The following is a 15,918-nucleotide window of genomic DNA, read 5'->3' as shown; positions in this document are numbered from 1 at the left end:
ACATGTGGTAATAATGAAAGTGAGCAAACTTGTACAACATATGGACTTATAAATAAAGGTTTAAGAATCACAAACCTAAACAAAAGACACATCATGCCTAAAATTGATGAGATTAAGTTACTGCTAAACCAGACAAGATCTGTACATATTCTTTCTCTGTGTGAAAGAGTTTTAAATAGTAACATTAATGATAGTTTAATTGAAATTAATTGGTGTCAGTTTGAAAGAAGGAAAAAACAGGGAGGGGTATTCCTATCTACATTGCAGATTCCATTAAATATAAAAGAGAGAAGATCTTGAAACGAACACTATGGAAATTATATGATTTGAAATAAATCTGACACAGAGAAGGCCTTTTCTGATACGTTTTGCTTTTATGCCCCCAATTCTAAAGTAGAGTGGACTGATATACATGAAAATCAGGAACAAAATGCTGTTAGTGTACGTAATTATGAAACAATAAGAAGTGGTGATTTTAATACACACTTCCTAAAAAAACCTCCTCAGAAGTGGCTGGACTGTTTCCAGACTGGCAATTTTAGTCAGGCCATTGGCAGCCCAACTAGAATCATGAAAGACACTTCACAGTAATTGACCATATATAGAAAAATAAAGCAGAAAATATAAATGAAACGTGTGTACCCATAATGATGAAAACAAGCAAGCAGCACATTATGGTTGTATCTAAAACATTTTAGCTCCTCCCCAAAAAATCTTATGCTTGCCCAATTAGACCACAATTGGAGACTCAACTATAAGCATACATGAAATAGCAGACATCTTCAACCAATACTTTATGAACATAATAATTATGTCACAGAGAACACTGAAAGCTTCTTGATTACGTAAATGGCAAAGTTCCAACCAATCCTTTGCTTTAATTATCTAAAGTTAATTTATGTTAATATGATGTTTACTGTACCCTCATGACACTGAATGTTAAGAAATGTACTGAAACTGATGAAATAGGCCTAATGGCCTAACATTTACTGTACTTGTGACATCTCAATCTATAGTTTACCTCATTAGCAAGAATATCCTGTCTGTTGTTTTCCAGATAAACTAAAACAAGCAAAAGTAATCCCAATCCATAAAAAGGTTCTAGACTGGACCCAGGAAACTAAAGATCTATTTCTATTCTCCATTCTTTATTAAAAATCTTTGAAAAATGGATTGTTAAAGATGTGTACCATTATTTTCAAAACATTCTCACTCTTTCACAAGGAACAATCAGGTTTTTGCAGAGGTCATTTATGTCAAACAGTTTTAACAAAACTCAGACTGTTGGCTAAAGGAAATCATCAATGTGAATCTAACATGCATATTATTTCAAGACTTCAAAACTGGTTTCCATCCTATCTTTGCAACAGACCACAAGAAAGCACTGTTGGTAATCTTCATGATAGCTCAATGAAAATTAATCATGGTGTTCCCCAGGGTCTATTTTTAGGTCCACTGCTATTTCTTATTTTCATGAAAAAGACCTTCATTAGTGGACAAAGCACTCAAGCACAGACTTATGTGCAGATGATGCTACTATAGCAGCTTCAGGTAGTGACATAATTACTGTTAAAACTCTACTAGATTCCAGTATAAGAAATATAGATATGTGATCAAAACAAAATGGTTATAAATGAAACAAAAACTAAATGGATGGAAACAGCCCCATCAAAGAAACATTCCACATCTAAGAAACTGTGAAATCTGACAATAAATGGGCAACTCATTGAAAATGTTAAGGAAAAGAGCTTTTAGGACTGATAGTTAAAATGGTACTAGGACAAAATGGTAGTGGACAAAATGGTATGGACAAAATGTTAAGTGGACATAATGGTATTGGACAAATTGGTATGGATAAAATGGTGCGGACAAAATGGTACGGACAAAATGGTATGGGACAAAATGGTACTAGGATTAAATGGTTCAGACAAAATGGTATGACTACAATTTTATTAATACGAAATGTAAAAAAAAAACAGAAAAGTTTTTACTAAATAACATTAATAGGCTGCTATTGTGACTATGGATGATTTATAATAATTATATACAAACACTTTTTAAAAAAGTCTTACTAGGCTTTCTAGGGTGTCACTTTTGCACTAATCACAAATGTCACAATTGCTGCAATATATTGTCGGCACGTTTTTTGACATGCGCGCAAATGACAGGACACCAAAAATTAAGTGTAGTTAGAAGAACTTAAAATTTTGTAATAAAAATAACTTTTGAAAGCCTTTTTAAAGGCAAGGAAGAGCATGGAAGCGTGGCACAAATGCTAGATCAAGTTATTCATAGGCTTCACGGTAAATGCTTAATTTCCATGTCAGAAAGCCTGGTTGATGAAGGTCATCATAAAGTTAATTTTAGTTGTCTGATTTAAAAATGAGACCAACATAAACTCTATCTCCGATGATATGAATAACCATTGTCCATTAGTTTATATCTGGGTTGAATGCACAGGTATAATGACATAAATTGCTTTTAGGTCATGGAAGACTGATTTTGTTGATTCAAAATTGTTGTGAATTTTTTCAGTCATTAAAATTGCATTGAATTACTATTTGGTATTGTTGCATTTTGTAGATTCGGCATAAGTTATTTGCAGATTCAATTGAGTTTTTTAAAAATAAAATACAATTAACATTTCCGAAATTACATGAATTTAATAAAAAATCGTTTGTATTGGTATCTTTTTCAGTTAGTTTATGGATGCGTGAATATTTTAATATGTGTATAAAAATTAAATTTTATTATGATTTTAGGTAATTAGTATTTTCATTAGCAAGTGAAATTCTAATAAATGTACCATTTTATCCCATACCATTTTCTCTGCAACATTGTATCCATACCATTTTGTCTATACCATTTAATCCTAGTACCATTTTGTCCAATACCATTATGTCCACTTAACATTTTGTCTGGCCACCGTTGAAATCACTTAATGATCTATAATGGGACAAACATACTGACTGTGTCTGCAGCTCTTTATAAGTAAAATAACTTTACTAAATGAAATTAAGAAAGCCTTACCTGTGCAATTTAGAATAATAAACTGTATTGCCTACATTTTACCAGTTACTGACACTGGTTGACAATATGGGAAAACTGCCCCAAGAGTCATTTTCAAAGAATTAACATGAGACAAATTATCAACATCAAATAGCTGATTAAGTCATTACTTTTACAACAATATTTTGATCATCTCATCTTTTTGTCACGGTTGATTATATTATCTCAATGTCATCACATTTAAATGCTATCTATAAATCTGAATCTTTACTGAAATATTTGAGTAAATCTTTAAAAATATTTTAAATCAACATATTAACACCTCAGTATTATTATTGGACACAACTAGTTTTAACTACAATTGTATCCCATTCAAACATAGAGCCATTATCATGGATAGTGACACTGTTTTATTTGTTTTACCTCAACTTGAGTAAGATAATGAAAAATAGCAACACTAGCTAGAACTTCAAAGTGCATCTTTATATACTTTTTTAATGCTGACATCTACACAAATGGGTTTGTATAAAATATACTAGCTGCTTAGACTTGGTATCAATATTTTATTTTTCTGTTGTCTTACTATAACATAGATATTTGGTAAAGAAAATATGCTTGCAGGTACTGTCATTTTTATGTATCCCTATGAATACTATTGGTGTGAAAATTTCTACACCTAGAACTCTCACATCTACATTTCTGTAGACTTACAATTGTTCCGGACAGAATTTAGGTTGGGGGAGACGTCTCCCTGTCTTTAGGTAGTTCACTAGGTCCCAATTGTCCACACCAGGATAAGGCATTCCGCCCCATGTCATTAACTCCCAAAGGACAACACCAAAAGACCACTGCATAAGAGAGAAACACAAGTGAATTTAGTCCCATAAGATCAAAACAAACAAAAGAAAGTAAGTTTATTCCATACACAAAATTATAGCAGTTTTGGAATGTTACACTGATCAAGGGACATTACTTTTCGAGAGTACAGAGATTAGCAGCATTTAGAAGCTGCAGATGAAACTGAGAAATTTCTTTTATTTGCTCAATTAAGTTAGCACATTTTTTAAAATTGTATATATAACCAGTCATTTTCTGCTTGTACTGAGTAAAGCACAATTATCAAAATTTGTAGAAAAACTGGACATTCAATTGCTTACTTCAAGTTGAACACAGTTTTATGTATTAAAGAGACAATAGTGATAGTCACTTCATGCATATACTGAGGTTCTGAAAATTGCAGAGGTAAATTGATATTACATCTTTGTTTGCACCAAGTTTGACATAGGTTAAAAAGTCTCAGGACAATTTCTTTTCATTTCAAGCTGAGCACTGATTTAGAATATTGCACTGAAAGCTTGACATTATCTTCTATAATTGTAAGTAGTCAGTTTCCAAAACTATCAGTGAAAACTGAAATATTTTATCCCAGCCTCAAAGATTCTTTTCAAAATTACATAAACACTCCATGTACCTCATTCAAGTAAACAAAATAAATATATTAACTGTACGTTAAAATATCAGATTGAAAAAAAAACTTAAAAATACTGGTCATACTGTGAAGTCTTAGATGTAATACAAACTGTTTTATTACTTCAAATATGATGCTAAGTACTGACCACATCTGATTTGGAGTTGTAAACTCCTATCTCCAGACTCTCTAAAGCCATCCATTTGACAGGAAGTTTGGATTTCTTGTTGTCACTACTGTAGTAGTTTTTCTCGTACATGTCCCTGGATAATCCAAAATCGGCCACCTTTGCATGGAATTCTTCATCTAGCCTACAACAATATGCATTTAATGCACGTGCTTTTCAAAGCTGCTCATCAGATTTGTGACATCACCTTACTTAATGCTGACATGGTACATGTATCTGCTCTTTTTGTTGATGTGATAAAGGAACAACAGTTTTATCACCTGGATTTGAAATATTAACTTAGATCATTCTATTAAGTTGCCAACAATTTGAAGCCTGCTTTTTCCTGTCACAGGCTTAAGTCAGCCAGTGTTAACATCTACAAGTATCTTAAATATTTTATGAATTTGAAATCTATAATATATTTCAAAGACTCAAAATAATTTTATGTTGGTATGTTTGTATATAATTTGGAATCAATTTTGTAAATTACAGGTGCAGGAGTACATTCATAACTGAGATAATGTGTGATGAATGTTACCATACAATTTCTTTAAAATATTTATGTGTAAACCTATCCTATCCAATGAAAAAGTCGTAATAAATGCGTATTAATATGTAAAGATTATACTTGGGCTAGTGATTTCACAAACGATCAATGAAATATTATGTATGTTGGAATCATGCTGCCTTCCAAGTATGTGCCAGAAATTTAACAAAGGGTCAATGGTCGATAGAGATGCAGGTGTTCTGGTCTGATGACATAGATTACTACAGAAAATGTGAATGTTCTGAAGGATTTAATTCTGTCTGAAAATAAGAGGAATTTTGCTTACCATCCACATACAAATATCAGTCTATGTAAATATATTAATTACTAGTGAGCAGCCAAAAATCGATGAAAGATAGATTACGAGATAATGCCTCATCTGGTCTATCTCTGCTACCAGAAATAACAACAACAAAAAAAGCGGATATCTCACAACATACAGTATTCATACTCGATGTCAACATAAGCGGATTATGATATAACAATGCACTGTTAAGATGGTTTGTCAATATAGAAAAAGAAATTGTTTATGTAACAATTGATAAATTTTAGTGCATTTTATATCAAGTTTGTGGCTTCCTTTCATGGGGCCTCTGAATTTCTCCACTCCAAACCAATGGATATAACTTTAAACAGTCAACAATGTCGCCAATAAAAAAAAGTCGCCAGATGGCATATTTTCTTGGCAATGAGGAAAACAAAATCGCAGTTCGTGACATTGGTAAAGTCCTATGCGATCCCAGAATAAACTTTTTACATGTTATTTTTCATACTTTTAAGAAGACAACACTGTTTTATCGTACCTTTGAGAAAAATACATATAAAATTTCAGGAGCCACGCCATGATCATCTTGTATTATTCAAGTGTGATCTCTTCCCCAAAATGATAATAAATTTATTATGTTCTTTTCTTAATTTTAAGAAATAATTGTTTTTTTGTGTACGAGAAAAATACATGTACATACATTTCGGGAGCCAGGCCATGACCATGTTATATCTGAATTCATGTTATAATGGAGCATGCTATAGCTGGGTCACACTGTATGTATGTATATATATATATATATATATATATATATATATATATATATATATATATATATATATATATATATAATGAAAAGTACAATTAAATAACATCAAATTTTTTCATTAACAAAAACATTTGATTGCTACATGAACAGAATATGCATTCATGAAAACTTGATATTTATTAATATAGCTACAATACCTACATACAGTTTCTGGCAGCTAAATCTCTATGCACACATCTGTGACTGGAAAGATATGTCATCCCCTCTGCTATGTCAATTCCGATTAGAATGAGATCTCTGATGGCAAAATTCTGAAATTAAACAAAATCTAAAGAGACTGAAAACATGGGATATAAACTAATTTTTATAACCCATTACTGTTGAAATAAAAATCCCTTCTAAAAAATAGAGTTGTTCCAAGTTTATTTATTGAAAGAAAGTTCAGACTTAGTCAACTAATTTATATCAATAAATGCATTATAAATTTAATGTAACTGTGTATATCTTGTAAAAAGTTAGATCTTCAAAATTTTCAAATAATACATTTTATGGAGAGTTTATAAGTAATGATTTCTCTATTTTTCTGTTTTACTCGGATGCGAAATTTAGGATATTTGTAGAGAATCAGAAACTCAATAAGCCTTTCAGTTCAACCATGTAATTCTTCATGGCAATGCATGTCCTTAGCCACCAAACACTTCATGATGAAGATTTTTTTTATACATTTTTTCCCACCCTTATAAAGATTTATCAGAATATATCCAATTTATTTAAAATGTTATCACAGCTAAACTACAATTTATGTGCAATTTTGGTAGCAATTAAGTATCATATACCATATTTTACTGCTTTCAAACAGTACTATTAAAATTATATGGAATAAAGAATTTAAATTATGAGGAAATGACGAATAAATTGTGGTATTCTTACATCATACTCCAGAATAAATGAGTTCAATGATGAAGGAAAATGGAAACAAAATCAAATAAGTTTAAGTTCTTACTCTTGTTTGACAAAAAAATCAGCCTTTATTGGTTATGTTATTTAGTGATAACATTCTTTCATCATGCTAGTCACTGGTCTGACCAACAAATCATCAGTATATTCATGGATGACATGTAACAAGCTGCAGATGAATGATGATAAAACTGAGGCCATTCTGATCACAATAAAAAGACTTTCTCATTCACATCCTTTACCTCAAACAATAAATATCAGCAACACCAACATTAAATTCACACAATCAGTACGAACCCTAGGTCTTACTCTGGACAGTACTCTCACATTGCACCAACATGTCATGAACATATGCAAGGCTGCATATCTTGAGCTGAGACGCATCAGCTCAATTCACAAATATCTTTCAGTTGATGCCACTAAAACACTTGAGTGTTCATTAGTACTTTCAAGACTGGACTATTGTAACTCAATTCTGTCTGGTTCATCTTAATATCTGCTCCAGAAACTTTAAAAAGTTCAAAACACAGCTGCTCGGATCATACTTTGAGTACCACGATCAGAGCACACCTCCTCGCTGCTTTGTACCCTACACTGGCTATCCATTCGATCCAGAATCAAACACAAAATTTGTTCCCTGTGCCACGTTTCACTGTTGGACTCTAGTCCAACATACCTATCCGACCTCACCCATGTGTACACACCAGCAAGATACTTACGCTCCTCTTCTGACAATTGTATAGTCATTATTCCAAGTATGAAAACAAAGTCATATGGACAGCGTTCTTTTGCATACTAGGGCCCAGCAATGAGGAATGAATTGCCCACTGAACTTAGACACAAAGACACAGTGATCACATTTACGAGGGATCTCAAAACTCACTTATTTCGACTGCAAGAACAAACTTAAAGATCTAATAATGTTTCGTACCTGAAATATTCTCAGCATGTTTTTTTTTTGTTGTTTAATTTTTTCTAATTTCTTGTTGTTTGTTTTTGTAATAATATTATTATGTTTTTTATCTTATAGGTGTTGTCTAATGTTGTAAAGCACTTAGAGCTTCTAAAGATTAGGCGCTATACAAAGTCCTCATTATTATTATTATTATTATTATTATCATAAAATATGCAGATTGATCACATACTTGGAAAAATATGTACATTTCACTAGAATGTTCATTTTGTACTTCTACTGTACAGCTTATGTTCAAAATTAATTATACTTGCTGATTTTAAGTTCTTGATTTACTTGATATTTGTCATTGATTTGTTATTCAAAGAGATGATTTTATGTACCGCAAACTGTACTGAGGCTTACATTTTTTTCATCTTTTAGGTGTGACAGAACATCTCCATGCTTCATATACGGAAGTACAACAAGCGGCATATCATCCATTCCCAGGCATATCCCAACTAACTGGAGAACATTGGGGTGGTTGAAATGCATCATAATCATGGCTTCACTCATGAATGCCTCAACGTCAATGTCACGAGGATTATTTTCTGTTTAAAGTATACAAAACCTGTACAAATTGGCATTACCTTTTCTACAGAATTATGAATATTGTCAAACATTTTATCAGATCATAAACAATAATTTTCTATTAACTGTGAAACTTTCATGAAAATTTGGTGAGGGGTAGTTAAAATTTTAATTGTTTTAATTAGTGTATGCTATTTAGTGGAACTGAACTGGTCATCATGCTATTAATGGATTAGTACATGGTACTTAGTGGCATTGAATGGGTTATTAATGGACCACACTGCTTCTTTCAAAAACAAACATTATCATCCCAGACATCCTAACTAAATGGCCATCAGATCACTGGAATTTAAATATATTATGACTCCATGACCGCTGATAGACATTGGGTAAAGCTTGGAATTAATTATATTTAGCTTGGAAAAGTTTTAACTGCATAAGACCACGGGGCCCCGAGTGGCCGAGTGGTTTAAAGCGCTGTCCGTTATGGATCACTGCCATCTCACCTCTGTCTGCATGGGTTCGAGTCTCGGATTCAGCCAACGTGGGTATGTGAGAAGGCTTGCCAGTAGCTTCTCGTGGGTCGGTGGTTCTTTCCTGGGTTTTCTTGGGTTCTTCCTCCACCATTAATACTGGCCGCCATGTATAGCCTATCGTGTGCTGAAAAATGGTGTTAAACCCCACAACAACAACAACAGCATAAGACCACACCACCATGTATCTTGCTTTTAAAACTGTTCATCTGCAATGCATTTTTCATTTTCTAATGCATAGCTTTTAATGATTATTGCAGGAAATGTATGGTCCAATTAGGATACTTATGATGCACCAGATTATTTGAAAGACAAGGCTGCCAGCCAAAAACTGACACACAGAGGTAATAATAACATGAACTGTGCAAAATGAGTCACTGTTTCCATGAATCCTTTTGACAAAGTAAAAGTAAACTCCTTTGGATGAATCCTAATGAAACATTGCAAGGTGGCGGTTGGGCTCCTTGACTTGAATTCAGATTGTATTACAGTGGTCAGCCTAACATATTTAACTAGCAAACAGCATGCTAGATGCAAAATTAACTGCAGTATCATAAAGGTTTAGGAACTTCAATGAGGATTGACGGTATATCCACATGCATTTTATCAGTGTATATCAGGTTTTTTCTTTGCTCACAATATGGTGCAGGTGGAGCATGTTATAATTTTTATGGTCATGTCTGTCCATCCAATAACATTTGGATTTCTTGTTGAAAACAACTGCAGATGGAATTGACTGAAACCTGTTGATTTGGGGTCAAAAGGTTAATGGCACTGAACCAAGGGAGCTATGTTTTCTGAACAATTTTACTTCGAAACAGTTATTTTAACAACCTTCATAAAACTTGTTTCAGCTTGGGGCAAAAGAGATGCAGTTACTGGATAATGGGGAGGGGCCTTTAAATTAGTCACAAATTATTAGGTATAATGCATTTCAATATTAATAATTCAGATGCAGTCACTATGAACTTTTTTTTGTGAAAAGTCTAATTTAATTATGAAGAAATGTTTGAGTTTGTACTAACACACAAGATTTTTATTTCAGACAGAAAAGTTAAAGAATTGGAGAAAGAAGTTATTAGGTTAAGAAAGAAACTGTGAAAACTGGAAGATCACCTGGTCGAGATGGAACAGGCATTGAGTGGAAGCAACAAGAAAGATTCAAGTGGATCCGACAAAAAACCCTGTACTGAGATGGAACAACTGAAGTCTGAATTTGATAATTTCCATTATGACAACAAACACAATATTATGAAACGGTTGGCCTTAAAAGTATTTACTAAACAGGTCACTCTCTGGAAAAAAGTCAGTCAAGTCAGCCGAAACAGCAAGACAGCCCCTTGACCAAGCAAAATTAAACATGCTTGAACAGTTGTTTAAATACAAGTGTCCCAGTACCTCTAGGTAAATGTTTGTTGAAAAACTTATAATGTTCAAAAGGTGCTACGAAGGGAGTCAAAAAAATGAATATAAACTGTCGGTTTAGATGTTCTTTGCTGTTTTATAAATATATCTGAAATGAATGAAGGCTTTTCAAACTAACACATGTATTTTTGGCTATTTTACAATCCCCTACCCCCAAGATTATTTTATGATTCAGGAGGAAATGTCTGATTTACCTTCAGTCACCAATATTTCAAGCACATGTTCATGAATAATGATGACCAAATTTGTGAACATTTATGAACTGTTCATGAATTTGGTTCATGATAATTCATGAACTGTTCAAGAACAGTTTGTGACAAATTTAAGTTCATGTACAGTTAGGAACCTTTTGATAAACTTTCATGTTTGGTTCATGAACCCATATCATGGACCATTCAAGAACAGTTCATGCATGTTCATGAATTATTCATAATCATTTTGTAAGGGTACTCTAATGAAAATCACAATGAATGTGTAAAGATAACTATCTTATATCATTTAAATGTGGAAAGAACAAAAAACTGATTTTTAAGGAAAAGTTTGTATCATTGTAGATGTTTCACAATATTTATTCTCATTTGCAAATAAATATACATTTTCAAGGTTTGATTTGATGTGACTTTTCAGATCACATGTTGATATGACTGAAAACTGTGCTATAATACCTTAGACAGGTCAATTTCACATATCTGTTGTCTTTATCCAAAATGGTCCTTTTAGGGAATATAATGAGTAGAATCATAACTGAAAACTATTTTAAGTGTCATTAACAGAAACAAAAGCACAATCTGTGGTTCAGAAGAGAATTGTGCAAATTCCTTTGTCTCCTTCCCTCTCCCTCTATTCATAGCTTGTCTGTTCAGCTACCATTTTTTTCTTCATTCATGTCCATCATTCCAATCATCATAAAACTATGATTTATCATTACTATTAAATTGTGTTAGAATATGACAACCAATAGTCTGTAATCATTCTGTAAGAAAATTGAATGGTTCACATCTCCCTACAGTACATCCCGCTCTACAGCAGCTACCTAAGTCTTTTCTTGCCCAGTATATTTTCCAAAACTCTAAATAGATGGACCATTGGAGATCGTACATTAAAGCAAAATAACAATACTAATATCACCAATAGTACTACAATGATGATGATACTGATGTGTTGATGATGATGATGATGAAGAAAGTAAATAAACAATTTTTATTCATACGATGAAGAGTTTTTACAGCTACAACTTTGTCTGCATTATCTTCAGGCACTGAAAGGTAACCCTTGTACACACTTCCAAAATGACCTGGCAAGAAGAGCATAATTATTAGAATACTTAGATAAAATGTCATATTAAAGTCAAATTATTTTAACTGGGGTATCAGTAGTAGGGATTAGTTGGGGGTTCTGGCTCACCTATGCCTTTTCATGGAGAAAATTTTTTTTTGGCTAACTTGTCTATAATGAAGGGGATTCTGGCTCACCTATGCCATTTCCATAGGGGGTTAAGGTGGACTTCTCTGTAATGAAGGGGGTTCTGGCTCACTTGTCTGTATGTTTCTGGCGAGTCCTGTGTGTTGGTGTTAAAACAACCATATCAACACAATGCAAAGTAATGCAACGAAATAATTTAATCACACATGTTGTTTTTTCCTGATCCTCCTGGTCCATTAAGATAAATTGATTTATGCTTAACTATAGGCTCATATACAGATGGTGCTGATGATCATTTTGATACATTATTATTTTTGTAATAAATATCATTAATTGAAACATCTGCAGATTCGAAATAACTGAGTATCTTCTCATTTATATTCTCCATTCACCCCAATGATGCATGACTGTATACATTTATCAACGATGTGTCTTTCCTGACATAAAATGAATCAGTGGCGACTCTAAGAAAGGACTTCAAAAATCTGTTCACCATCGATAATAGATTTATCAAAACATTGTCCAACATCAAAGATCTTAAATGAGTAAACTGCGGTGACTCACCATCAATATAATTAACAATTGTACCTAATTTAGTTCCGTCCAATATGTTAACATCACTTCAACTTACAAATGTATTTTTCTATGTTGTATCAGCAATTATAAAATCTAGTTCGGTATCATCTATAATTAATCTTGTACAATGTCATTTATGATCACATGATCCTCCTTTGGTAAATTTACCAATTATTTTTCTGCCAAGATCTTTTGCGATTTTATTCTCATAATCAGTCATATCAGGATTTTCATCATCTGAATACTTCCTTTGTGGTGGTAACCAAACTTCTTTCTGCAAACTATATGATATAATTGCTTCACTTACAATCAATGATATCAGTATTTTTTAATCAAGCATATATCATAATAATACTATTGGTGTCCACAATTGTTCTGAATAGTCTTTACCAAACCAGACATAACAAATCATATGGAGTTATTCGGCAAACTTTAATGGCTCGATACAAGCAAATCCAGTCAAGTCAAAATCTGGTAATGGACCACTTATTGATACTCTGGTCATTTCATGGGTTGGATGCCCAAATCTGTTAAAATATTTAGAAAAATTCTTCCATTCCAAGAAAATTTCTGCGATAACATGCAACCATATTGAGTGCTATTATCTTTTTATAATTGTATTTAGTATTCCATAATCTACCGTGTCCATATTCGACACAATTTGACGTTTATCATCTAGAAAATCAAATCGAGTCGGTTTCCACGAATTTTTCTCTCTAGCAAAATGAGCTGCAACAGACGGAACATTAAAACAATTAGTCAGTAATTGTTCAGTCCTGACATTTTGAGTGTATGTCAGCGCAAGTTCTTTTCATTTCTTCATGGGGAGATTCTGTACGATAAATATCACCATTAGGCCGTGCAAATTGATCACAGTTTCTATACAGGATAATTCTTACTTATTTCATTAATAAAATCAAACACATCACTGTTATACAATTTAACAGTTCGATCTTGCGGAAATATTGTCACCACCAGTAGTCCAAGCATGCGCATAGTGATCAACGATATTTATCAGAACTCCTTTCAATTTATATTTTGATTACATAATGCTTCTCCTGTTATTGTTTTTGCAATTATTGGGAATTTTAGTGCTTTTTCTAACTTAGCACCATCGTTTATTGTAGTTCCTTTATCCTTGACTAATTCAGCCCATTTGTGTATTTTGTCAAGTCGTAGATGTTTTAGTATATTTCCAAGTATCGCGATTGTGAAGTATTCTGCAATTTGCTCGGCTACAAAATTTAGTTTGGACAAAATCAAGGACGAAAATTTCCTCGGTTTGAGACCATTAACACTAGGTTTGTCATTCAGCGGATATATTGCATAAATAATGGCGGTCACAGCATACACTCGTTCATAATACGGTTTGTCAATATCAATATTTCAATCAATGAACTCAGCTGGAAAATATTTTGATATTTCAATGCCTTCGGGAAAACATGATGCAGATAATATTACCAGATCGGCCTTTTTCAAAGAAATATAAGCAGAAAATAAGTTTTCATTATTGTTTTAGCAAGATATATCCGGTAGTTGCTACTAATTACTATTTATTTATTAAATTTTTTATTTATATTCTACATCATTAAATCTGAAGTTTGTATCGTTGGTGTGACAAATTTCAGCATTATTAAAGTTAGGTAACTCTGTCAAGGATATGTTGAGCGATTCAACATATCTTCATGTATTTTATTCGCTTATAAATAAATTATATATATATATATATATATATATATATATATATATATATATATATATATATATATATATAGAGCAAGCAGCTATGTTTCAACTGTATTTCTCTCAAGCGCGATCGATAAAATTAGATCAGGATTATCTCATGAATACAAAATAAAAAAGACAATTAACACTCGCATAAGACAATTATTATTAGGAAAGATTATGTCAGAAAAGGAAAACACTGTCACAAATGACTATAATGATGAAATTGAAAGTGCTGTCAGTGACTTTATTAACAACATCATTTCTAAAAAGGATCGTGAAAGTGTCTGTAGGATTTTCACAATTACGAGTACTATATACCCAATTAAATTACAAAATCTGACCACCTTGACTTGTGAAGGTTGAGTATCATATATCCCATCAAATTTGAGAATCGGTGAAGAATAAGATTATAATATTCATTTTGATAATATTTTTTTATTTTGATAATAATATTTATTATACAATTTTCTGTTTTTAGTATTACTTTTACAATTACGAGTACCACATATCCTATCAAATTATAAAATATGACTGCCTTGACTTGTCTAGGTTGAATTTCATTTACCTAAAATCTGTACGAGAATCAGTAAAAAAATAAATTCTGTTATATTTTTTTGTTCTGACTAGATTTTTCAAGATCTATTTGATAGCTGCCATCATTTGCATCAAAAACAAGATTAAATGCAACTGCTTAAGTTATATTAAGAACTCCTGGTGAAATATGACGCCCGATTCCATATGGATCATTGTCACGTTTGAGAATAACTGAAGGTGTGGCTATTTTTTTCCATGACTCGACAATTTTAGAAAAGTTTTCGTTGTTAATAGTATTGAGTGATTTCTTTAGTCTGTCAGTTTTAAATTCTGGTATTACAAATGTTGGAGCATCTTTTTCGGTCATCTTACATTTATTGATGAATGTTCGCTTAATATGTATTTCAGTACCTCGTAGTGAACTTATAAAACATACCATCAAATTATTAATGGTGTCTTGATTAATATAATCAAGGTCTGAAACAATTTGATTTAAATGTTGTATTGACTCAACGATTTTCTTCTTTAGTTCATCATTAGGGTATTCAAGAATATAATCTTTAAATTGTTGCTCTAATTTTGCAGGGATAATCATGTGTTCTCTTTTAATTTTTTCAGCTAGTGATTTGAATATTTTATCATCAATAGAAAGTACATCATCTTCATCACTGAGAAAACTTAAACAATACAAACCAGGATGGTGTAATGGATATACTTATTTTTGATATTCTGGAATTGTTATAAATTTATTTTTATTAGTAATAAATTCATTTCGTCACGGTTCTGTTGGTCCATGACATTCTGGTGGAATTTCATGCCAACCTAAAACAGATATGATTGATGATTGATAAATATCTACACGTAATCTGGAGAACATATTTCAATCACAGCCAATAATGTTGGTACATGAACTGTGATAGCTAATTTTTAAATTCTTTTTCGATTATTGATTTATTCTGCGTTTAAATTTATCATTGATTTATTCGATTTGATAACTGCCTCAAGGTACGCCGACACCTTGCCAATTGGGAGT

The 15,918-nt window shown here is 32.2% G+C and overlaps 1 protein-coding gene and 1 long non-coding RNA gene across 2 annotated transcripts in view; one reads left to right on the top strand and one right to left on the bottom strand.

The window, feature by feature from the left end:
• LOC149788908 (hepatocyte growth factor receptor-like) overlaps positions 1-15,918 on the bottom strand; it is a 163,983-nt gene that overhangs the window by 18,167 nt on the left and 129,898 nt on the right. Inside the window, exons 15-19 of the mRNA XM_089975039.1 lie at positions 11,836-11,919; positions 8,503-8,687; positions 6,429-6,538; positions 4,626-4,788; positions 3,721-3,857 (exon numbers count right to left, since the gene is read on the bottom strand). Coding sequence (XP_089831165.1) covers positions 3,721-3,857; positions 4,626-4,788; positions 6,429-6,538; positions 8,503-8,687; positions 11,836-11,919 — 679 coding nt within the window. The remainder of the gene's footprint in view (positions 1-3,720; positions 3,858-4,625; positions 4,789-6,428; positions 6,539-8,502; positions 8,688-11,835; positions 11,920-15,918) is intronic.
• On the top strand, positions 9,249-10,742 carry LOC149788910 (uncharacterized). The gene is made up of 2 exons (XR_016424276.1): positions 9,249-9,544; positions 10,246-10,742. It is a non-coding gene; the product is annotated as an uncharacterized LOC149788910 (long non-coding RNA).

This window comes from Sinohyriopsis cumingii, chromosome 11 (genome assembly GCF_028554795.1).
Source record: "Sinohyriopsis cumingii isolate HCF-2022 chromosome 11, ASM2855479v2, whole genome shotgun sequence".
Lineage (NCBI taxonomy): Eukaryota > Metazoa > Mollusca > Bivalvia > Unionida > Unionidae > Sinohyriopsis > Sinohyriopsis cumingii.
This window is presented reverse-complemented; position numbering and strand designations above follow the sequence as displayed.